The sequence below is a fragment of the Macaca nemestrina genome, chromosome 4, assembly GCF_043159975.1.
Source record: "Macaca nemestrina isolate mMacNem1 chromosome 4, mMacNem.hap1, whole genome shotgun sequence".
Lineage (NCBI taxonomy): Eukaryota > Metazoa > Chordata > Mammalia > Primates > Cercopithecidae > Macaca > Macaca nemestrina.
Window position 1 is genome coordinate 23,959,300 of NC_092128.1, and position 26,971 is coordinate 23,986,270.

The 26,971-nt window shown below is 35.2% G+C and overlaps 1 protein-coding gene across 26 annotated transcripts in view; it reads right to left on the reverse strand.

Moving 5' to 3' along the window:
- Positions 1–26,971, reverse strand: part of LOC105471336 (AGBL carboxypeptidase 3) — a 149,652-nt gene that overhangs the window by 82,415 nt on the left and 40,266 nt on the right. For 17 of the 26 annotated variants that reach the window (XM_071094450.1, XM_071094455.1, XM_071094445.1 and 14 more), the window contains 6 exons: positions 21,261–21,399; positions 19,309–20,088; positions 16,265–16,427; positions 9,410–9,536; positions 8,379–8,479; positions 8,041–8,153 (listed from right to left, as the gene is read on the reverse strand). In XM_071094450.1, coding sequence (XP_070950551.1) covers positions 8,041–8,153; positions 8,379–8,479; positions 9,410–9,536; positions 16,265–16,427; positions 19,309–20,088; positions 21,261–21,399 — 1,423 coding nt within the window. Of the gene's footprint in view, positions 1–2,905; positions 2,996–8,040; positions 8,154–8,378; positions 8,480–9,405; positions 9,537–16,248; positions 16,428–19,308; positions 20,089–21,260; positions 21,400–26,971 lie in introns of those variants that run through there. The other 9 variants (XM_071094461.1, XM_071094453.1, XR_011621943.1 and 6 more) reach the window with 9 other exon arrangements.

Genomic DNA, 26,971 nt, shown 5'->3' on the forward strand with positions numbered 1-26,971 from the left:
ACTTATGCCATCATAGAAGGTAACCAAATTTATGAAAAAATAAAAGCAAACAAATTTTTAAATAATAATTAACATATCATAACTGTTGTTCATATCAGCCTTGATTTTATAACACAGTAGGCATCTATACTGAAAGGTCTATGTTTTAAATTGCTTTATAATAGTATTTTCTATTTAATATATACTTCTAAAAATCAAAGACATTGACTGGCAGGCTGTATTTTAAATGTCTATTTCCTATTTATTAGAAATGTTTTTATTTTCTTAAGATGAATTGTTAAATTGATAGTATCCATTAGAATCTTATAATTTTTTAGGCCTCAGGAATAATTTAACTAAATCTTTCTCACAAATAGGAATTATTTAATTAAGTCCCATAGCAGATGGTCCTCCAGCTTTGGCTGAATCCTTTCTGTTTTTGTTTTGTTTTGTTTCATTTTGTTTTTTGAGACATAGTTTTGCTCTTGTTGCCCAGGCTGGAGTGCAATGGCACGATCTCGGCTCACCACAACCTCCGCCTCCTGGGTTCAAACGATTCTCCTGCCTCAGCCTCCCAAGTAGCCGGGATTACAGACATGCACCACCATGCCTGGCTAATTTTGTATTTTTAGTAGAGATGGGGTTTATCCATGTTAGTCAGGCTGGTCTCAAACTGCCGACCTCAGGTGATCTGCTGCCTCGGCCTCCCAAAGTGCTGGGATTACAGGCGTGAGCCACCATGCCCGGCCTGGCTGAATCCTTTCTGTAAGGTACTAACTACTTTCCACTAACCCTTCTCAGACTCATTATTAGGGAGTTCTTCCTTTTATTGTCCTGAAAGTCAGCTTCACCCATTTTTCACCCATCACTACTGGTGTGGCCTTGCTTTCTTAAGCATAGAATGAAGCTATGCCTTCTACGTGTTTCTGCATGCGAAGTTCTTAAAATATTTGGACGCTTTCATTTGAAATTGGTTTATATCTCTGGAAAAAGTAGATGGTGATTATTATGTTCCTTTTTAAAAAGGGCAATATACATAAGTAGCACATTTGTAATATTTCTGCACATGTAAGGATGAAGCTTTCTTCAATGTGTATCAGATGTTACAAAGTTTCCAAAATAACCAACATGGAATGATTCTGCAGCCTCAAAAAACAGACTCCAGACTCCTGTAGAATATTGATTGGTCCTAGGAAATCAAGTTTATGTCCCAATTTACCATAAATTCCTGAATTTCTTATAAGGTATTCTAGATAGATAACACATGATATATATTATTTATATAGTATTTTACAGCACAGAGTTATAGAGGATTTACTTACACATTATCTTATTTGATCTCACTTCTCTTATCCTAATTTAGAACCACATTTAAAAGTAAATCGTTTTCAAATACCGCATGTTCTCTCTTATAAGTGGGAGCCAAACAAAGGGTAGACATGGACATAAAGATGGAAACAACAGGCATTGGGGACTCCAAGAGTCAGGAGGAAGGTGGAGGAGAGGGGTTGAAAAACCACCTGTTGGGCATTATATTCACAATTTGGGTGACGGGTTCAATGGGTGCCCAAACCCCAGCATTATGCAATAAATCCATGTAACAAGCCCACACATATACCCCCCTGAATCTATGAAAAAAAATACTATTTGGAAAAAGTAGGTTATTTTCAAATGTTCCATCAATAGAGGACAGACTGAGTAAATTATGATATACCCAAACTGTAGAGTACTACACAGAAATAAGGAAAACCCCTATGTACTGAAAAATCTACAGTGACTTCCAGAGTATTGTAAGTGAAAAGAGCAAGATATGGAACAACACTGATGGTATACTACCTTTCGTATAAGGTACAGGACATGAAAATATGTGGTTATTCACTCATATTTTCAAAGTAAAACAAAGTAAAAAAAATAATGAAAATAGTTACCCATGGAACAAGGAAGGAAACAGGGTAGAGAGAGGGAGATGGGGTAGAATCAACACTTTTTTGAATGTTCCCTGTTATATAGTTGTGATGTTCTTATGTAAACATGTTATATAATTTAAAAACAAAAAAATTAATAAAAGTTATTCCTAAAAATTAATATAATCAAAAACAAAGACACTTAACTGTCAGACTGCTGGCATAGCCACACAGAGAAAATAATCTCTCCCCTTTTAAAAACTACTTTATACGAAGCTTAAAAAGAATTACAAAGAAAGGTTAAACTGCATTCAATAGTGATTTTATTGGTGGCATTATTATGGGTATATGATAGGAAAAGGAAGAAGTAGGTAAATATTTACCCTAAAGTAATTAGGAATGAAGATTTTTCAGTATACGAGAAAAGAGAAGTATAAAAAATAAGGAAGAATAAGTTCTATAATCTTAAATTTGAACTGGAAATATAATTATGAACTGAAGATTTTTTCTTATGAAAATACATATTTCCCAACTCAATCCCCTGGAAAAAAAACTAGAAGCAATAATAACTATCATCTAGGCTATGTTATCTAAATATCCCTTTTCACTGAAAAGAACCAGGACTTCTGAGAGAAATGGTAGATTCCAGTTCTGGTGCAGGAAATATACAAGATGAGCCTGGGAAATCCCATCATGGCTGAAAGTTACTGAAGACTATGAGAGTCATGTCAAAAAACACAGGCCAACTTAATCGGTCTTGTCAAGGTTGGGGAAAATTTGAGCATTCAAATAATAATGACTGAAATTGATTAGAGTACATCAAATATTATATAAACAAACTCATGAGCTCAAAATGATACTCTGCATCTGGAAACAAACATATTAGTCACCAGGGAAAGTTGCAGGGGCACTAACTCAAGACTGAAAAATGTGTAAATATAAGGGAAGAATAATACATTTGTTTTACCTTTCCTGTAAGTACTGTACTCACCTATAAGTGGGAGCTTATAAAATTAGTACATTGTTTCTTCCAACTATATTCCCCTGGTACTGAATTTTCCAGTTATTATTCATTACCTTTTATTATACTGCTTTTGTGTCATCTCACTTCTCTGTGGGTAGTGACAGCATAAGAAATAATTTGAAGAGAAGAAAAGAAAAAAAAATACTATAAGACTAATAGAAAACAACAAAATGGCAATAGTAAATCTTCTATCAATAATGACCTTAAATATAAATGGACTAAACTCAATCAAAGGATATAGAATGGCTGAATGGATTAAAAAAAGAGGATCCAACTACAATCTATCTACAAGATACTCCCTTTAGATTTAAGGACATACATAGGCTGAATTAAGGGATGGGAAAATATTCCATGCTAAAATGGCAACTAAAAGAGAGCAAGAATAGTTATAGTTATATCAGATAAAGTAGACTTTAAGTAAAAAACTGTCATGAGAGACAAGGATATTATATAATGATAAAAGGGTCAATCCACTAGGAAGAGATAACAAATAAAAGGATCAATACACTATGAAGATATAACAATCACAAATATATATGCAGCCAACATCAGAGCACCTAAATATATAAAACAAACATTGATAGAACCGAAGAGAGAAACGGCAATACAATGATAGCAGGAGACTTCAATACCTCATTTCAATAATAGAATATTGACATAGATGATCAATAAGGAAACAGAGGGCTCGAACAACATTATAGACCAAATGGATCTAACAGACATATACAGAACATTGTACCCAACAGCAGCAGGCTACATAGTCTTTTCAAGCACATCTGGAACTTTCTCCAGGATAGATCACATTTTAGGCCACAAAACAAGCCTTAACAAATTTAACAAGTATTATTACTGACCATAATGGGGTGAAACTAGATAAATAGCAGAAGGAAAACTGGAATATTCATATTTACAAGTATAAAGAAATTAAACAGCACAATCTTGAACAATCATTGGGTCAAAGTAGAAATAAAAAAGGAAATTAAGAACAATTTGAGACAAAAATGAAAACATAATATACCAGAATTAATGGAATATAGCAAAAGCAGTACGAAGAGGGAAATTTATTGTGATAAATGTTTATGTTTAAAAAAGAATAAAGATTCTCAAATAAATGACCTAACTTTATACCTTGAGGAGATAGAAAAGAACAAACTAAGCCTAAAATTAGCAGAAGAAAGGAAAAACAAAGATTAAAGCAGAAATAAAATAGAAAATAGAAAAACAATAGAAAAAAATCAGTGAAACTAAGAATTAGTTTTTTGAAAAGCCAAAATTGACAAACTCTTAGCTAAACTAATTATGAAAAATGGAGAAGACTCAAATAAAATAAAAAATGAAAGAGGAAACTTTATAGCTGATACTGCAGAAATAAAAAGAATCATAAGAGACTATTATGAACAGTTGTATAACAACAATCTAAATAATCTGCATGAAACAGATAAACTCCTAGAAACATACAAATTACCAAGACTAAATTTTGGATGAATAGAAGGTTTGAACAGGCCTATAACTATTATGGAGATTTAATGAGTAATTCAAAATCTCCCAACAAAGAAAGCCCAGGATTAGATGGCTTCATTGGTGAATTCTATCCAACGTTTAAAGAATAATTAATGCCAATCATTCTCAAACTCAAATAGAAGAGGAGCAAACTTTCAATTCATTTTAGGAGACTCACATTAACCTGATACCAAAGATCTAGACAAAGATACCACAAGAAAAGGAAGCCACAGGCTAATATCCTTCATGAACATAGATACAAAAATTCTCAAGAAAATACTAGAAAACTAAATGTAAAAACACATTAAAAAGATTGTCCACCATGACTAGGTGGGATTTATCCCTGGGATGCAAGAATGGTTCAATATATGCAAATCAATTAATGTGATAAGCCATACAAACAGAATAAAGGATAAAAATCCATGATTCAATAGAGAAAGAGCACTTGACAAAATTCAATATCCTTTCCTCAACAAACTTAGAAGGAAAGCACTTCAACATAATATAGGCCATATATGAAAAGCCCACAGCTAATAACATACTTAATGGTAAAAAACTGAAGGCTTTTACCCTAAGATCAGGAACAAGGCAAGGATGCTCACCTTGCCACTTCTATTCAACATAATACTGGAAGTCCAAGCCAGAGCAATTAGGCAAAAGAACAAATGAAAAGGCATGTAAACTGGAAATGAAGGAGTAAAATTGTCCCTGTTTCTAGAGGACATAATCTTATATATGTATATAGAAAACCCTATGGACTCCATTAAAAAAAAACTGCGAGAACTAATAAACTCACAAAGTTACAGGTTACAAAATCTGCATACAAAAATCCATTGTGTTTCTATATACTAATAATGAGCTATCTGAAAAGGTGATTGGGAAAATATCCCATTTACAATAGCACCAGAAAGAATAAAATAGGAATAAACCTAACTAAGACTTGTATAATGAAAACTATAAAACATTGATAAAAGAAATTAAAGAAGACTGAAATAAATGGAAAGACATCCCCTGTTGGTGGATCAGAAGACTTAATATTGTTAATATTGTTAAAATGCCCATACTACTCAAAGTGATCTACACATTCAATACAAACACTATCAAAATCCCAATGGTACCTTTTACAAAAAATAGGAAAAACAGTTCTGTGATTCATATGGAATCACCAAAGACCATGAATAGCCAAATCAAATCAATCCTGAGAAAAAAAAACAAAGCTGGAGTCATCACTTTCTCTGATTTCAAATTAATATTACAAAGCTACAGTAATCAAATGAGTATGACACTGACAAAGAGAGAGCGACATCTATACTTACAGGATAGAATACAGGGCCCCAAAATAAGTCCACACATATATGACCAAATAATCTTCAATAAGGGTGCTAAGGATACACAATGGGAAAAGAATACTATCTTCAACAAATAATGCTGGGAAACTGGATATCCACATGCAAAAGAATAAAATTGGTTACTGTACAAAAAAAAAATCAACTCAAAATGGGCTAAACACTTAAACATAAGACCTGAAATTATAAAACTTCCAGAAACGTAGGGGAAAAGCTCCATGGCACTGATTGCTGCAAAGATTTCATAGATACAACATACCACAAGCATAAGCAACAAACCCAAAAATAAACACATGGACTACATCAAACTAAAAAGCTTCTGTACAACCAAGGGAACAATAGAGTGAAAAAACGGCCTACAGAATGGAAAAAAATATGCGCAAACTATACATCTGATAAGGGGTAGTCTCCAAAATATATAAGGAATTCCTTCAACTTAATAGCAAAAACCCCTATAACCTGATTTTTTTATAAAATGGGCTAAGTACTTGAATAGATATTTCTACAGTAAGACACACTGGTCAACAGGTATGTGACAAAGTGCTCAACATCGTTTATCAGGGAAATGCAAATTAAAATACAATGAGATATCACCTCTTGCCTGTCAGGATGGCTGTCATCAAAAAAATCAAAAGACAAGTGTTAGGGAGCATGTGGAGAAATAGAAACCCTTGTACACTGTGGTGGGAATACAAAACAGTGCAGCTGCTACTGAAAACAGCACAGAGGTTCCTCAGAAAGTCTAAAAATAGAACTGCCATATGATCCAGCAGTCTTCTGGGTATTTATCCAAAAGAACTGAAATCTAGACATTAGCACTCCCGTTTTTATTGCAGCACTATTCACAATAGCCAATATGTAGAAACAACCTAAATATCTTTTGACAAATGAATGGATAAAGAAAATGCATATCCATACAGTGGCTTCCTATTCAGCTTTAAAAAAGAAGGAAATTCTGCAATATGTTAACAACATGGATAAACAGCGAGGACATTACAGTAAGTGAAATAAGCCAATCACAGAAAGACAAATACTGCATGATTTCACTTTTATGAAGTATCTAAAATGTCAAATTCATAAAATAAAAGTCAAATGGTGGTTTCTAGAGGGTTGTGGGGGAATGGGACTTTCTAATTAAAGGGCAAAATATTTCAGTTAAGCAAGATGAATAAACTCTAGAGATCTGCTCTACAATATTGTATCAAAAATAATAAAATATTGTACAGTAAATAAGATGGTAAATTTCATACTAAGTGTTCTTACCACAATAAAATAAAAAATGAAGAGGTAACATCGACTCCAATGCTGGAAGAAGAAAAGCCACGAAACATATTCTTATCATACTGTCTAGCAACCATGCTCCTTGATATCTACTCAAAGAAGTCAAAGACTTATGTCTACACAAAAACCTGCACATGGATGTATATGGCAACTTTATTTATAATTGGCAAAACTTGGAGGCAACCAAGATGTCCTTCAGTAGGTAAACTGATATATGAACTGTGTTCATTAAGACAATGGAATATTACTGAGTGCAAAAAATAAATGAGCTATTAAGCCATGAAAAGAGATGGAAGAAACTTAAATGCGTATTACTAAGTGAAAGAAGCCAGTGTGAAAAGGCCGCATACTGTGTGCTCCTACCTATATGCCATTCTGGAAAAGGCAAAACTATGGAGACCGTGTAAAATATCTGGTTTCCAGGGGTTAGTAGGGAGAGACGGTTGAATAGGTGGGTTCTTAGGGTGAATCCATACAGTGAAAATACTCTGTATCATACTATAATGGTGAATACATATATTATACATTTGTCTAAACCTGCAGAATTAACACGAAAAGTGAAGCCTAACATATACAGTGGACTTTGGATGATAAAGATGTGTCAGTGTACACTCATGAACTGTAAACAAGTACCACTCTCATAGGGGATATATGGGAACTCTCTGTACTTCCCATTCCATTTTACTGTGAATCTGAAACTGCTCTAAAAAACTAAAATAAAGTATATTAAAAAGAAAGAGAAAAACAAAAACAATAACCAAACAAAAATCAATTTCATATGTCTTTCACACCTAGTACGCTGTACACAGTAATGTTCATGTTACTTGATAAAAATAATAAATGAAGTCTTAATGAGGTCTGGCCAAAATAATGGGCATGGGAGAAATTTTCCACCACTTATAGTTGGGATTTTCAGTTGAGAATTGACAATAACATGCTGGTATAATTATGAAGCACATAGTAAAGCAGCACAACAAATTGCATTACTTCAGTAGCCTTGAGTTACCTAGACTCTAGATCCAATGTAATGTGTATCACAGGAGTGTCTGAATCCTCAAAGACTTTTTCCAGTGTTATATGTCTTTCCATTTCTTCTAATTCTTTCAGGCACCGATAATACTAGGGAAAAATAAATACATGAGCTCATTACAAAATAACTTTATTTCCTAATTAAACTATTTGAGTATTTATAGACACCTGGAACAACTGTTACTGGGAAATTAAGTGCCAAACCCCCAACAACACTGTTGGGACATTAAAAGGCAAACACCGCATAGGCCCATAGTCAGCTTATGGTATCTGATAGACTGGAGTCTGATGCATTACCAAATGCACTTTGCTTACCTTAGTCCGGTCGGGATCACAATAGTCCAAGAGAGAATCACAAAAATGATATCCCATTGATTCCAGGTCTTTTGTGCTGAAATGAGTGCCTCGTTTATTACCTAAAACATCAATAGGTTTATCCACCCTTGAGGGTAAGTTAATAATTTTTCTTAGCAGGTACATTGCAAAACAGTATAAACAAAACATTGATATGATTCCATATCCTGTTCTTTAGATTTTCTTCTCCAGGGCAGGTTATTTAACAGCTCATTGCTTTCCCTTGTCCCTTTTCCACCATCTGGACCAAAGCTGATTTAACACACATTAGTATATGTTGTAAAGGCAGAAAAAAATTCAGTAAGACAGTTCTAGAATATTTGGTTGCCAGTTAGAAATGGTGGTAATAATCACTTTGAGAAAAACTCGTGTAAAGATTTTATGAGAAAATATTTTCATCATCACAAATAATGTTATATCAATTTCAAAGTGCTTTAAAAACTAGCTGGAAAGTACATATGTGGATTTCTAGAACTTTCCTTTAAGTTGATACATTTTTCTGATGATGTGACTATTATTTTAATATGGAGTATTCTAACCATGTTAGGATATGCTAGATGTAACTAAAAGATTTCTTAAATGGGACTACAAAGCACACTTTAAGTTTTTGTTCAGGGAACCAAGTGCTTTCATTTAAACATATATTGACTCCCAAAAGTCCATTTTGCCTTGCAAATAGCAAATCCAATAAAAAATATTAAAAATCTGTAGATACCTCCTTAAAAATAACAAGCATTTAAAGATTACCATATGAAACAACCAATTAGAGTATTCTATTTATATGCTTAAATCTTCCTTTCTAAACAAAGGGAAATTAGGAAATAGAGATACCATATTGTGGGAGTTTATTCATCCTGTTTATAGAATTGATTAAATATTAGTATTATTTAAATAGGAAGAAAGTGCTATTGTCTGTACTATAACATTTACATTAAATTATGTATATTTGGTTTAAAGCTTTGAGAGCTGTGAATGAGAACCCTTGATCTTACCCAGAGTAGATCCACAAAAGGTGGCCTCCATGGTAAAGCTGTTCCTGATTCCCATTTTCCACATGACCACTCTTCCTGTTCCTTCTTTGCTCTTTTGAACATTAAACTTGCAAGCTGAGAATGAAAACTGAAAAGAAGCAAATAGAAATGAGACTTGTTCTGGTACCTATATCTTTTTTGGAAAGTAGTATTAAAAATGAAAGTGGTTATGCAAAGTCTATAATTCTCACTAAAGCTTCAGGAGCTACTTTTCACTTTCTGACCAGTGGAAATATCTCATTTTAAGGATGATGTGTTCACATGTCTGAGAACTATAGATTCTAATTTCTGCAATAAAATTTACTATTTTTATAGAAAGATATGTATATATCTTTAACATATATTCAAAATCAGTTCCTTTTTAATTTTTGCAGGTACATAGTAGGTTTATATATATAGGGTGTACATGATATATTTTGATAGAGGTATGCAGTGCGTAATAATCACATTGGGTAAATGGGGTATCTATCACCTCAAGCATTTATCCTTTGTGTTACAAACAATCCAATTATACTCTTAGTTTTTAAAAATGTATAATTAAATTATTATTGACTATAGTCACTCTCTTGTGCTATCAAATACTAGTTCTTATTAATTTTATTTTTTGTACCCATTAGCCATCCCCACTTCTGCCCTCCCCCATTACCTTTCCTAGCTTATAGTAACCATCCTTCTACTCTTTGTCTCTACAAGTTCAATTGTTTTAATTTTCAGCTCCCACAAATAAGTGAGAACATGCAAAGTTTGTCTTTCTGTCTCTAGCTTATTTCACTTAACACAGTGATCTCCAGTTCCATCCATGTTGTTGCAAACGACAGAATCTCATTCTTTTTTATGCCTGAATAGTACCCATTCTGTATATGTACCACATTTTCTTTATCCATTCATCTGCTAATGGAAACTTAGGTTGCTTCCAAAAGTTGACTAATTCTTGATGCTGTTAGGATAAAATTTTATCCTTTTAAAAAAGTTATAGGAAGGGATTCAATCTTCATTCATGTTAGGAATGAAGATTAGTGTTGGAGATGTTCAAAAATAAAGATTCTTTATCTTCATATGAAAGATCATTTGAAATTATGTCCTGAAAGATTGTCTACAAAGAAAGTTGTGAGGTGCAATTTTATTTTTTCAGTAACATACAATAAAATTGACTTTTTGTGTTTCATTCTATACATCTTTTTGTTTTGGTTTTCGAGACAGGGTCTCTCTCTGTCACCCAGGCTGGAGTGCAGTGGTGCTATCATAGCTCACTGTAGCCTCAAACTCCTGGGCTCAAAGCTCTCCTCCTATCTCAGTCTCCTAAACAGCTGAGACCACAAGCACTTACCACCACATGTAGCTAGTTTTGTATTTTTTTCACAGAAATGGGGTCTTGCTATGTTGCCCAGGCTGGTCTCAAATTCCTGGCCTCATGCGGTCCTCCTGCCTTGGTCTTCCAAAGTGCTGGGATTACAGGTATGGGCCACTGTGCTCAGCCTCATTTTATGAATTGTAACACATATATAGATTCCTGTAACCACCATCACACTCAAGATACAGAACAGTTCTATTACCCTAATAGGTTAACACCCTCCTGCCACCTCTAACCCCTGGCCACCATTGATTTGCTGTCACTATAGATTTGCTTTTTCAAGACTGCTGTATAAATGGAATCATATAGAATGTAATCTTTTGAGACTAGCTTCTTTCATTTAGCCTAATACTTTTGAGATTTATCCAAGTTGTTGCATGTATGAATATTCCTTCCGTTTTATTGCCAAGTACTATTCCATTGTATGGGTGTACTAAAATGTATATCCATTTACCAGTTAAAGGACATTTTGGGTTGTTTCCAGCTTTTGGCAATTATGATAGAGTTGTTATAAATGTGTGTACAGGTTTATATATGAATGTACATTTTCATTTCTCTAGGGTAAATATCTAGGAATGGGATTGCTGGATGATATAAGTGTACAATTTTCTTTATAAGAAATTGACAAACTACTTTTCAAAGTGATATACCATTTTGCATCTCCAACAAAAATGTACAGTATGAGAGATCCAGTTATTCCAAATTCTTATTAGAACTTGGGATTGTCAGTATTTTTATTTTAGCAATACTAACAGGTATGTAACTGTATCTCCTCAGTTACTTTGCAGTTCCCTGAGGGCTACTGATGTCAAACACCTTTTCATGGGCTTATTTGCCTTCACATATCATTTTTGGAAATGTGTGTATTTAAGATTATTTGGTTGGTTGTTTTATTACTACTGAGTGATTCTGGATAAAAGTTCTTTGTGAGATATGTGATTGAAAATAATTTCTCCTATCTGGAGCTTATCTTTGTATTTGCTTAACAGGATCTTTCAGAGAGCAACTTATCAATTCATTACAATCCAATGGATAATGCTTTTGGTATTTTCTAAGGAAGGTTTGTCTAATTCCATGTCATAAAAATTTTCTTCTATGTTTTCTTCTAAAGATTTTACAGTTTTACATTTAAGGTTTGAGGGTTAGGTGAAAGTTTTTTGTTTTTTATATGGATGTTCAATTGTTTCAACACTTATTTATTGAAAGGTTTCTTTCTCCATTAGATTTCCTGTGTACCTTTGTCAAAAGGCTGTATGTATATGGGTCTATTACTAGATTTGCTATTCTGTACCACTGCTCTTGGTGTTTACACAGTTCCTATTAACATACTATTTTTATTACTGTAGTTTTATACTGTCGTAAAATTTGATAGTGTGATTCCTTCAACTTCATTTTTTAAAAGTGTTTTGCCTATTCTAGTTCCTTTGTATTTCCTTATCCATCTTAGAATCAGCCTGTTTATATCTATAAACAATTATGCTGTGATTTTTGTCTGGAACTCTGTTAAATCTACAGATCAACTTGGGGAGTTGATATCTTACTATGTTTAGTCTTCCAATCCATAATACAACACATGTCTCCATTTCTTTGGGCCTTTGATTTATTTCATCAGCATTTTTAAGGTTTCAGCGTATAGAATCTATACATTTTGTTAGATTTATAACTAAATATTTATTTTGAAGCTATGATAAAAATGGTATTGTTTTTAACTTTGGTTTCCAATGTTTTCATTGTGAGTATACAGAAATGCAATTGTTTTTTGTGGGTTGATTTTGTATCTTATGACCTTGCTTAAACTCCCTTGTTAGTTCTAGTTTTTTTTTTTTTTTTTTGAGACGGAGTCTCGCTCTGTCGCCCAAGCTGGAGTGCAGTGGCCGGATCTCAGCTCACTGCAAGCTCCGCCGCCCAAGTTTATGCCATTCTCCAGCCTCAGCCTCCCGAGTAGCTGGGACTACAGGCGCCTGCCACCTCGCCGGGCTTTTTTAGTAGAGACGGGGTTTCACCGTGTTAGCCAGGATGGTCTTGATCTCCTGACCTCGTGATCCGCCCGTCTCGGCCTCCCAAAGTGCTGGGATTACAGGCTTGAGCCACCGCGCCCGGCCTAGTTCTAGTTTTGTGTGTGTGTGTGGGTGGCTGGGTGGGTGGGTGTGGGTGTGGTGTGTGTGTGTGTGTGTGTGTGTGGATCACTTTGGATTTTCTGTGTAGATAATTGTGCCACCATCATTACTTCTTTCCAATCTGTCTGCCTTCTCCTTTCTTTTGCCTTTTTGAACTGGTTAGTACCTCCAGTACAACGCCGCATGAATTGAGGAAGAGTGGACTTTCTTGTCTTCTTCCTGACCTTGGGCAGAAAACATTCAGTCTTTCATCAACTATGTTGTTAGCTGCAGAGTTTTTTGTAGATGTCCTTTATCAGGTTAAGGAAGTACACTTTAATTCCTTATTTGCTGAAAGTTTTTTTTTTTTTTTTTTTTTTTCATAACTAGATGCTGAATTGTGTTAAAAACCTTTTTGTATCAATTGATGAGATCACACAGTTTTTCTTCTTTCAACTGTTAACATAGTGGATTACAGTGATTAATTTTCAAATATGAAGCCAGCCTTATATTTTGGGATAAACCCCATCTGGTCATGGTATATTAGTCTTTTTATATATTGCTGGATTTAATATGCTAATATTTTGGTGAGGATTTTTGCATCTATGTTCATGAGGGATATTAGTCTGTAGTTTTCTTTTCCTGTACTATCTTTGTCTTGTGTTGGTATGGTAATCCTGGGAAAGACTGCCTTTACATCTTTGGTAGAATGCTTCAGTGAATCCAACTGGATCTGGATATTTGTTTTCTGGAGTTTCTTTTTGGAATGCTTTTCAGGACTATTCAGATTATTTCACCTTGGGTGCGTTTTGGTAGTTTGTAGTCTTCAAGGAATGGGTTCATTTCATCTAAGTTGTTAAATTTATGTGCACAGAATTGAATTTCCCCTTATTGTCCTTTTAATGCCTGCAGAGTCTGTAGTGATACCTCTCTTTCATTCTTGATATTGTTAAGTTGTGCCATCATTGCCTCCCCTTCCTCCTCTGTCTCTTCCTCCTACTTTCTCATCAATCTTGGTAAAGTTTTATCAGTTTTACCAATCTTTTCCAAGCACAAATGTTGCTTAATTGATTTTTTCCATTGTTTCTCATTTTCCAATTTCATTGACCTGCTCATCTTTATTATCTGCTTCCTTCTGCTTGGTTTATTTTATTTTTCTTTTTCTATTCTTAATGTGGAAACTTAGTTTACTAATTCAAGGTCTTTGTTCTTTTCTTTTTTCTTTTTTGAGGTGGAGTCTCACTCTGTTGCCCAGGCTGGAGTGCAGTGATACGACCTTGGCTCACGACAACCTCTGCCTCCTGGGCTCAAACAGTTCTCCTGCCTCAGCCTCCCAAGTAGCTGGGATTACAGGTGCACACCACCATGCTTGGCTAATTTTTGTATTTTTAGTAGAGATGAGGTTTTACCATGTTGGCCAAGTTGGTCTTGAACCCCTGACCTCAAGTGATCTGCCCACCTTGGCCTCTCAAAGTGCTGGGATTACAGGCATGAGCCACTGTACCCAGCCTATTCGTTTCTAATATAAGCATGTCTTGCTGTACATTTTCTTCTAAGTGCTACTATTTAGCTGAATTTCACAAAATTTCATGTTACATATTTTCATTTTCTTTCAGGTCAAACTATATTCTAATGTTCCTTAAGAGTTCCTCTTGGGCCTAAGGATTATTTAGAAATGTGGTTTAATATCTACATGTTTGTAGATTTTCCTCTTTTATTGATTTATTCTAATTCCATTATGCTTAAAAACATACTTGTATGATATTAATTATTTTAAATTTGTTAGTAGTTGTTTTAAACCAGAATGCGATTTACGTTGGTGCTGTTCCATGTGCATTTGAATATAATGTGTATTCTGCTGTTTAACAGAGTGTATTATAAATGTCAAATCCAGTGGGTTGATCCTTGCCTAGTGTCTATCTACCAGTTCCAGATTAATGTAAGTATTTAAAATCTCCAACTATAATTGTGGATTTGCACAAAAAGATTCTTTTTTTTTTTTTTTTTTTTTGAGACAGCCTCGCTCTGTAGCCCAGGCTGGAGTGCAGCGGCGCCATCTTGGCTCACTGCAAACTCCGCCTCCTGGGTTCACACCATTCTCCTGCCTCAGCCTCCTGAGTAGCTGGGACTACAGGTGCCCGCCATGAAGCCCAGCTAATTTTTTGTATTTTTAGTAGAGACGAGGTTTCACCATGTTAGCCAGGATGGTCTCGATCTCCTGACCTCGTGTTCTGCCTGCCTCAGCCTCCCAAAGTGCTGGGATTACAGGCGTGAGCCACCGTGCCCGGCCCAAAAATATTTTCATAAGAAACATTTAACAGAAAACCTAGAAATAAAGGCCTCTATGTTTTAAGCAACCTTTAGATGATGTGGAAGACCTGTTTAAACTGCAGAATGGTGGTTTGAGTTGTTCAAGAAATTGGTCCATTTCATCTAAGGCACAACAGGTTAGAGATCTAAAACCCTAAGGAGAATGTCAATAGACAAACATTAAAATATCTTAGTAACACAGAATTATTTTATAGGAGTAATGAACTATACCTAAGAGTATTGACAGTATACATTTACATAGGAATAGCTTCAGCTATGGGGCTGGGTTTTCCCGTCATTCTTTCTGACGAAATGAATCCTCTTTGGGGAACAAGCCTGTTCTTTCTTTAAATAGCTATTTTTATCAGATTATCCTGTCCTTTATATGTCTTTGGGGCCCAATTATCCCCAAAAGACAATTAGTTCTTCTCAGTAAGTCCTTTATAATTGAATTGGTTGGTTGGGAACTTAAGGGAAAGTCTGCAGGAATTTTCTTGGATCTTTTCCCTAAAGAATGATTAAAATATAATTTTCACATGTTGGTAAATCAGTCTCCAATATTTCCATAGTTTGTGAAAATAACAATATACTTTATTCTTTTCTCATTCTAATTTCTATATAGTTTTAAAATATTGATTATTGGATTAAGTTTTTTCCTGGCAAAATTCTAATAAATACTTTGAAGAAACTGTTACACATTTCTTAAGAATACAATGTTTAATCTGTATAATTTAGGCACTCAATGACTATTAAAACAATAAACAAGACCCTAAAATTGACTGATAAAGATGACTAATAGAGGAAGCTTTCAAAAGGTAAAAGAGCAGTGGTATTATGGTGGTAGGTTTGGGGCATTTTTGCCTTTTTCCCCCATATTTTCAAATTATTGCTCACTAAGTAGTTCTATGTAGTTGCTTTCTTATTGTCAGTTGTGTAAACTGGTCAAACTAACTAAATAACAAAAGCAGTTTGGAACAGTATTATCCATGTGGACCATTCTGCTATCTGACATGGGCAACATTTGGTAAAGGAAGAGTTAATACCTTAAAAGGTGCTTACTTTATCTGGACAATTTTTGCTTAGCATAAGTGGGAAGATTCGTTGCTGTAAGTATAATGTCTTAGATCTGTCACTACCATCACAGCCATACATGAAGATGTTCTCTTTCCTACTATGGCCATGAAGATCACAGTATAAAATAACCTCTCGTTTCTCCATCAGTCTGCCAGGAAGAAAGACAAGTTACTAACTTTTATCTCTGCATTTTTCTTCTATTGGTACAACTATGGATTTATACGTGTAATATCCAAATAAATACAATTTCTTATATCCTAGCTTTCTCTTATCTATATCACATATTATTAATATACAATTTTTAAAATCTACAATAATTTATTAACTATATAAAGATCTGAATGCAGGCCAAGTGCAGTTGCTCATGCCTGTAATCCTGATGCTTTTGGAGACCAATGCAGGCGAATTGCCTGAGGTCAGGGGTTCGAGACCTGCCTGGCCAATGTGGCGAAACCCCCTTTCTACTAAAAATACAAAAATTAGCTGAGTGTGGCGGCACATGCCTGTAATCCCAGCTACTCTACAGGCTGAGGCAGGAGAATTGCTTGAACCCAGGAGGTGGAGGTTGCAGTGAGCTGAGACAGCCTTACTGCACTCCAGCCTGGGCAACAGAGTGAGACTCCGTCTAAAAAAAAAAAAAAAAAAAAAGTCTGAATGCAGTAGCTTTCCATTATAAGGACAAAATTTACCTTACTCCCAAGACTTTCTTCAACAAGATCTCTCTGCTTTATTTCACATATTTTCTTTCTGACTGTAATACCTTCTTTATCTTTGTAAATGTAAATACTACCTGCCATCTTTCAGTACTGACCTCATGTCTCACTTCCTTTCAATTTGTCAAGGCCACAGAGCTTTCTCTTTTTGAACTTCGGTACCACTTAAAGATATTGGTACTGTTTGCTTGGCCCTTGTCTAGAAAAGTTTTTATATTTTTCATATTCAAGCTTGTTAAGAATGGGGAATGCTTCAAATCATCTAGAACAGTGCTATGCACATAATAAGCACCTAAATATTTGTTAAAAATTGAGTGCTTGATGACTTGGTGCTGAAGCCAATTAATATTTAACCCTTGAGTAGTGTGGTGATTAAGTTATTATCTTGAGAAAAATGGTACCAAAGTTTGAATTGACTTTTTCTGATAAATTTCTAACAAATATCTGAAAAAATATATTACACATTCCTGAAGAGCACAACCTTTGGTCTATATAATTTAACACTCAATATAAAAATAACAAAACAAAAAATAAGTCCCTCAAACTGATTGATAAAATGACTAATATTAATAGAAGAGGCTTTCAAAAGTAAGAAAGTATGGTGTTAAAGTGGTAGGATTATTACTTAACTAATCAAAATTACATATACTATTTGCTGTATCTGGAAGGATAAACATCAAAATGTTAGCAATAGTATTTATAATATTATTAAATACAGTACATTTATAACAAAAATATTAAAACCTAAAATATAAACATTCAAAGCATTTTGCTTCTATTAGAAACCATACTGCTTTAAACTATAGTGAAATTACAAACTAAAATGTATTATGTGTTAATTTATTACCCTTTTCTCATTTGCTGCCTAATAAGTTCTCATCAATAACAGAAGATTGATATAAAGCCACTAAATGATAGTTACAAGTTTTTAGAAAACTAACTAGATTATAAGGCATGAATATAAAGTTAAGTTCTTAAATATGAAACATGCTGCACATTTTTAAGCCACAAATTCTTCAGTCTTTCATTTTCTTATAAGAAAGTCAAAAGGAACTCTACTTCTAACAAATTAATTTCCAAAGAGATGGTATTACTTCTGAAGTGAAACAGGATATTAGGGTCTCTCATCTTACATTAATTTAAATAACTTTAGAAACAGTTTGGATTTTCTTTTTACCCATAGGTAAACAGAAATACTTAGTATAAGATTTTATCCATAGGTATCTTTATGGGTAAAAAGATATTCTACTTATACTAAGTATTTTACATAAAAATCTACTCTGTCTTATTCTAATATGCTTTAAATATACTTAATCTTATATATATTTATAGCTGCTCACCTTTCCACACATATGTGACTGACTTCTTATCCTACTTACCTGCGTACGATTAACTGGATTAAGATATTTCTCTTTCTTCGAAGTCTTTTAGAAACTTGCTGAATAGACTTCTGCCTTAACCTTCTTTTTTTTTTTTTTTTTTTTTTGAGACGGAGTCTCGCTCTGTCACCCAGGCTGGAGTGCAGTGGCCGGATCTCAGCTCACTGCAAGCTCCGCCTCCCGGGTTCACGCCATTCTCCTGCCTCAGCCTCCCGAGTAGCTGGGACTACAGGCGCCTGCCACCTCGCCCGGCTAAGTTTTTTTTGTATTTTTAGTAGAGACGGGGTTTCACTGTGTTAGCCAGGATGGTCTCGATCTCCTGACCTCGTGATCCACCCGTCTCGACCTCCCAAAGTGCTGGGATTACAGGCTTGAGCCACCGCGCCCGGCCTGCCTTAACCTTCTTACAAGACAATCAGAGACTAACTGATATTTAAAAGAGTTTCCAAAGAGAGACGCCAAAGGGCAGTGACCTGTAATCCATCATGTCTCAGACCAGAGACCCTTAATCTCAGACAGCATTAAGCAGACGTTATAGATATTCTATTAGACATATCATCAGCTCCCTTTATATGTATATATTTCATGTATATAATATATATATATTTATAAAAAATATAAAATTATTTTAAACATCAGTGCTACCATTATCTTTAGCAAGAAGCCAAATTTGGGATATGAAAGCTGATTAGTTTCATCGAGTCATCAAAACATTCTAGAATCTGTTTCATTATTTAAGGGGAGGTTAGTGAATCCAGTGGCATAATGCCAGAAGGGTATAGAATTACAGTTGTGAATAACGGGGAAAAAATAAAGTAGTTATATAGTAGTTAGACTATCTTGAGAAGTTACAGTAAAACGAATGAGATTGTGGGAGCAAAATTCTTACTACTAAGTTTACTAAATAAGCAGAGAGGTAATTTGAGGCTTATTTTACCTATGAACCATGTTCCGGGTATACCATACAGAAGGAAAAGATTCCTTCAGGAGAGACGTATAATTACGGTTTAAATCCCGTCCAGCTAAGGAACAGCGATAATTTCCCACAATCACACCATCTGGATTCAGCATGGGTACCACCTTGAAGACAAAAGTGTCCCGAAGCAACTGTGCATCACTTGAGTTTCCTAAAATATAATCTAGGAAGCCTTTCATGATCCAAGAGCTGTTGGTTTCCCCTGGATGGACCCTTGCAGTCAGAATCACAGCCTTCCGCTTTCTTGAGTCAGAGTTCTTCAAGGGGGTAGTGATTGTTAAAATATACACCATGTTCCTAGCAAGCGTGTGGCACAAAACACGTATTTTACAAAACTTTGACCGTACTGGATCATTATTGATGCCAGAAAGGTATTCTTGCAGGTTGGTGTAAGTGTATGGATAGCAATGAGCAAAGTAGCAGGTATCTTTGTTGTGTGGAAATTGAAATGTCCATGTAAGAGAGAAATAATGGCGCCCATCTTGGCCTGGGTTGTTCCTGTAATACTTGATTTGGTCTCCTATTCTCTGCCAGCCAATATGATGAGCCTTGGCCTCTTTTTCAGAATAGAACAGTGGGCGCATACCCCGACTGTAAAGACTAGCAGGTTTGGTGAAGTTGACAATAGTGAATCTGTAGACTATTCCTGCTCGCATATTAGTGACTTGGAAATAGTACCACTGGGTGTGTTTATTTGTGAAGAGGTCAGGGCGTACAGTCAGTTGGTATTCATATTCTGCCCTAATACACAAGAAAGAAAGGGAAAAAAGCACGTAAGAATGTAAAAATGACATTTTATAAAAAACGAATGTAAAATTTTGAGTTAAATAAGGAAAATTATTTTATTTTTACTCATTCACAGAAAGCTTTGTTAGGAAACAATGTAAAAGATAAAAGTTTTGAAATTTTCCCTTTTATTGGATGAGAAACTGCTTCTATGTTAATTCTAAATCCTTTGTATTCCTTGGTAATTCAAGAGAGCACATAAAAACACAGGTGTTTGATAAAAGTTTATATATTTCAACCTAATTATATTTTCTATATAAGAAATGATTAAAGAGTTACCAAAACTGAAGCAAAGTCCAACATTTCTTTTTTCACTTCAGACATATGTATCTATTACAGTCTAAAACTAGGGATATAAAATAACTATCACTGAGAGATTTAAACACAGATAAATTAATATGATCACATAGATTACATAATTTGAACTATTTGAGAACAAGAACTGCATTTGATAACTATTTACATCCCTCTACTTAGTCATTGGAGATGCTTAAATAAAGGCAAAAATAATAATTTCACTGGAATGTTATTTATATACATAACAATATTACCTGGTTAGTCGTGACTATTTTTCTCTATCAAGTAACTTTCTATTCTATCAGCACTCTGCACTTAGCATGTAATGTGTATGTGTACAGTTGTAAATAATCACCTAGGAATAGGTAAAATAAATGTTGCAAAACCTTGATAGCTGTCGAGTCTAGGTGATAGGTATGTGGCAGTGAATGCAGAATTGTACTATTTTCTGTACTTAAGTGTATGTTTAAAGATTTCCATAATATTTTTAAATAAAATAATGCCCTTGGGATATTCTATGGAACACTCATCCCAAGAACTATTTCAATACAAAGTTTGAGAAGCACTGTGTGTGTGACAATTTATATTACTATACTGAAAATGTACAGTACAGAAGCCTTCTTAACTTTACACCTCATAGTTCTCCAAATTATTTGAACTCAGAATCTTTTATACTCCCCTCCTCCACAATAATTTCTAATTATTAATAGTATCTATACTTCAAGGAATTACAGTTTCATAATAGATACTAAGAACTTTAATGTACTTGATACAGAAAATGGTAAATAGTTGATGGTCTAGCTCCTTAAATAAAAATAATTAGAACCTACACTTTGACTACCTTCTGTAGATTACCACTCTCAAACCTTGCTTCAAACATCAAAGTATTGTCACGGTAATCCACAGGTTGCTTCAAAGGTGTTCGGTTACCCCCAACTCGGGAATACACAAAACAGGGCTCTTTGTAAGCTGATGAGAGAAGAAGATCATAAAGATGTCAAGGCACACCTAAAGTAAGAAGGTTATTCTGCACAGAGTTTGGAGCAATAGTACAAGTATAAGGATTGTAAATTTTCAAGTAACTGGACACTAATTTATATAGACATGTTGAAACAACAGAGTCTAAGAGTATTTAGACTAGAAAAAACAATGCCTAAAATAAATTTGTATATTTCTTACATTACATTAAAAATACTCATTTGGCCAGGTGCAGTGGGTCATGTCTGTAATCCTAACATTTTGGGAAGCCAAGGCAGGCAAATTGCCTGAGCTCAGGAGTTCAAGATCACCCTGGGCAACATGGTGAAATGCTGTCTCTACTAAAAATACAAAAAAAAAAAAAAAAAAAAATTAGCCAGGTGTGGTGGCATGTGCCTGTAGTCCCAGCTACCCAGGAGGCTGAGGCAGGAGAATCGCTTGAACCTGGTAGGCAGAGGTTGCAGTGAGCAGAGATCGCATCACTACACTTGACCCTGGGCGACAGAGTGAGACTTGGTCTCAAAAAAAAAAAAAAAAAAAATTCACTCTGTTTCTAGTCATGATGAAGTAATTGGTTCTGAACTTGCCCTTTCACCGTAAATGACTATAAAACTGGATAAAGGATATGAGCTGTTTTCATGCATTTGGACAACAAATAGAACAACTATGTAGGATATTTGAAAGATCAAGACATGATGTGAGCCTGTGTTGAGCCCTGGCTTGCTGCATAGAGATACTTGCTGGACTACAGCCCAGGGAGGTGGCATTTTAGAACAGTATGACAGTCTTGAGCTGAAGAGGGAAGATTGTTGCTTGGGGCTGCTGAAATTTGTGGGTCAGGACACCAGGGAAAAGAAAGCTACATAGAGAACCTCAACAGTCTACACAGTGGTTTCCCAGTCCTTGGATGAGGGATTGGCTACCAGTCAAAAGATGAGACTAAGAAAGACGCAAGAGAGCACTACTGTGGGCTGAGATGCCAGAGGACATACACTTCTGGGATATATTAGAATTCCAACTAATCCAGAGTGGAAAGATTTTATGGAATACCTTAGGCATTCAACAGTGACTCCAGAAAGGCTGTATCTTAGGCATAAGTACCATATTCAAGAGTAAAGGTCACGACGTAGCACTGGGGATAAAATGAAAACAGACCTGCCCCTATACAAAATCAAAGCAAGCCTGAAAGAAGCAAAATGATCTCCCAGCAATTTAATTGCCAGAAAGAACAAAATTCAACATAATGTTTAAAAGAACATAATACAGGACGGATGCAGTGGTTCATACCTGTAATCTTAGCATTTTGGGAGGCTAAGGAGGGTGGATCACCTGAGGTCAAGAGTTTGAGACCAACCTGGCCAACATAGTGAAAACCCATCTCTACTAAAAATACAAAAATTAGCCGGTGTAGTGGTGCATGCCTGTAGTCCCAGCTACTCAAGACGCTGAGGCAAGAGAATTGCTCGAACCCAGGAGGTGGAGGTTGCAGTGAGCTGAGAATGTGCCACTGTACTCCAGCCCAGGTGACAGAGCAAGACTCCATCTCAAAATGAATAAATAAATAAATAATAAATAAAAGAATATAATACAGACTCCCTAAAACATATCTTTTACAATGTTCTACATATGATAAAAACATAAGGCATTCAGAGAAGCAGGAAAATGTGATCCATGAATGCATATAAAATTCAGCAGACTCCAAGATAATGCACATGTTGGAATTAACAGAGAAGGACTTTGAATATATATTCAAAGACAAAAATGAAAATATAAGAGATCATGGGAAAATAGATAAGAAATCTCAAAAAAGAAAAAAACTAAAAAGAACCAAATGAAAATTCTAGAAATAAAACTACAATAACTGTAGGATTTACCAAATGACACAGAGACACAAAGTGAGCACATGTTGGAAAAATGGTGCTGATAGACTTGCTCAACACAAACCTTTAATTTGTTTAAAAAACAAACAAACAAAAACCCCAAAAAACACAGTATCTGTGAAGCACAATAAAGCAAAGCACAATCACCCAAGGTATGCCTGTATCATCATTGTTTCCTATACAGATATTCTTCAATTTACATTAGGGTTACCTCTCAATAAACCAATTTTAAGCTGAAAATATCATAAATCAAAGGTGCATTTTCAACTTGTGATATTTTCAGCTCATGATGGATTTATTTGGGCATAACTTCATTGTAAGTCAAGGAGGGTATTGAATATGTATCACTTTTACAACATTGTAAAGCTGGAAAATCATAAGTCAAACCAGTAGGAGACCATCTGTATGTAATGTGAAGATATAATTATTCCATACTATATTCATAAATCATAACATTTTGTATGCCATAAATATATACAACTATAATTTGCCAATTTATAATTGAAAATTTTAAAAAGAAAAAAAGAGTTAAAGCTTGCAAAAGAAATAATCAGTGAACTTGAAAACAAATACAAATTGTCCAAACTGAAAGACAGAGAGGGAAAAAAGTGGACAAATATCCAGTGACATGTGGGGACGTATCTAGAATCCAACATACGTATAATTGGAATTCTAAAAAACATGAAAGAGTGGTATGGAAAAACTATGTGAAGAAATAATGGCTGAAATTTTCTCAAATTTTGGTGCAAAACCCCTACTAAGCTATGGATCCAAGAAGTTCAGCAAACTCCAAGCAGGATAAATATTAAGATAACCAAATCTAGGCACACCATAGTCAAATTGCTGAAGACAGCCAGAGAGAAAAAGACACATTACATACAGATGGTCTCCTACTTATGATGGGACTTATGATTTTCCAGCTTTACAATGGTGTAAAAGTGATACATATTCAATACCCTCCTTGACTTACAATGAAGTTATACCCAAATAAATCCATCATGAGCTGAAAATATCACAAGTTGAAAATACACCTTTGATTTATGATATTTTCAGCTTAAAATTGGTTTATTGAGAGGTAACCCTAATGTAAATTGAAGAATATCTGTATAGGAAACAATGATATAGGCATACCTTGGGTAATTGTGCTTTGCTTTATTGTGCTTCACAGATACTATGTTTTTTTTGTTTTTTTTTGTTGTTTTTAAACAAATTAAAGGTTTGTGTTGAGCAAGTCTATCAGCACCATTTTTCTAACATGTGCTCACTTTGTGTCTCTGTGTCATATTTTGGTAATCTCACAACATTGAAAACTTTTTCATTATTATGATATCTGTTATGGGTGATCTTTGATGTTACTGTTGTAATTGTTTTGGGCCACCATGAACTGTACCCATATAAAATGGTGACCTTAAGTGCTGTGTGTTCTGACTACTCCACCACCACCCATTCCCCCATCTCTCTCCCTTTCCTTGGGCCTTCCTATTCCCTGAGACATAACAATATTGAAATTAGGCCAATTAATAATCCTACAGTGGCCTCCATGTGTTCAGGTGGAGAGTCACACATCTCTTATCTTTAAATCGAAAGCCAAAAATGATTAAGCTTAGTGAGGAAGGCATGTCAAAAGCTAAGATAGGCCAAAAGCTAGGCCTTTTGTGTCAGTTAACCAGGTTGTGAATGCAAAGAAAAATATTCTTTTTTTTTTTTTTTTTGAGACGGAGTCTCGCTCTGTCGCCCAGGCTGGAGTGCAGTGGCCGGATCTCAGCTCACTGCAAGCTCCGCCTCCCAGGTTTACACCATTCTCCTGCCTCAGCCTCCTGAGTAGCTGGGACTACAGGCGCCTGCACCTTGCCCAGCTAGTTTTTTGTATTTTTTAGTAGAGACAGGGTTTCACCGGGTTAGCTAGGATGGTCTCGATCTCCTGACCTCGTGATCCGCCCGCCTCGGCCACCCAAAGTGCTGGGATTACAGGCTTGAGCCACCGCGCCCGGCTAAAAAATATTCTTGGAGGAGACTAAAAGTGCTACTCCAGCGAACACACAGATGATTAAAAAAAACAAAACAAAACAACAAAAAAACAGTCTTATTGCTGATATGGAAAAAGCTTCCTGGTCTGGGTCAAACCAGCCATAACATTCCTTTAAGCCAAAGCCTAATCCAGAGGAAGGCCCTAATTCTCTTCAATTCTATGAGGGCAGAGACAGGTAAGGAAGCTGCAGAAGAAAAGTTTGAAGCTAGCAGAGGTTGCTTCATGAGGTTTAAGTAAAGAAGCCATATTAATAACATGAAAGTACAAGGTTAAACAGCAAGCGATGACGCAGAAACTTCAGCAAGTTATCCAGCTCTAGCTAACATAACTGATGAAGGTAGCTACACTAAACAACAGCTTTCAATGTAGACAAACAGCCTTCTGTTGGAAGAAGATGACATCTAGGACTTTCCTAGCTAGAGAAGAGAAGTCAATACCCTGCTTCAGAGCTTCAAAGACAGACTGACTGTCCTCTTAGGGGTGAATGCGGCTGGTGACTTTAAGTGGAAGCCAAAGATCATTTACCATTCTGAAAATCCTAGGGCCCTTAAGAATTATGCTAAATCTATTCTGCCTGTGCTCTATAAACAAAACAACAAAATCTAGATGACACCACATCTGTTTACAGCATGGTTTACCAAATATTTTAAGCCCATTATTGAGACTGACTGCTCAGAAAAAAGATTCCTTTTAAAATATTACAGCTTGTTGACAATGCAGCTAGTCACCCAAGAGCTCTGATGGAGATGTACAGGAGACAAACCTTGTTTTCATGCCTGTTAACACAACAACCGTTCTGCAGCCCATGGATCAGGAAGTAATTTCGACTTTCAAGTATTATTATTTAAGAAATAGATTTTGTAAGGCTATAGCTGGCCTAGAGAATTACTATTCCTCTGATGGATCTAGGCAAAGTAAATTGAAAACCTTCTGGAAAGCATTTTCCATTCTAGATGCCATTCAGAACATTAGTGATTCATGGGAGGAGGCAAAAATACCAATATTAACAGGAGTTTAGGAGAAGTTGATTTCATTCCTTATGGATAACTTTGAGGGCTACACAACTTCATTGGAGGAAGTAACTGCAGATGTGGAAATAGCAACTAGAATTAGAAGTGGAGCCTGAAGATGTGACTGAATTGCTTCCATCCCATAATAAAACTTGAATGGATGAGGAGTTGCTTCTTATGGATGAACAAAGTCGTTCCTTAACACAAAATTTATTACTGCTAAAGATGCTGTGAAGATTGTGGAAATGACAACAAGGCATTTAGTACATTCCATAAAATTAGTTAAAAACTAAGGATTTAATAGGACTCACTCCAATTTTGAAAAGTTTTACTGTAGGTAAAATGCTATCAAACAGCATCACATGCTACAGAGAAATCTTTCATGAAGAGTCAATTATGTCACAAACTTAACTGCTGTCTAATTTTAAGAAATTGTCAAAGCCACCCTACCTTCAGCAACCACCACCCTGATCAGTCAGCAGCCATTAACACTGAGACAAAATCCTCCACCAAGCAAAATGAACATGAATTGCTGAAGGCTTAGATGATCGTTTGAATTTTTTAGCAATAAAGTATTTCTAATTAGGGCATAGATATTGTCTTTTTTAGACATGATGCTATTTCACACCTAATAGACTTTCATA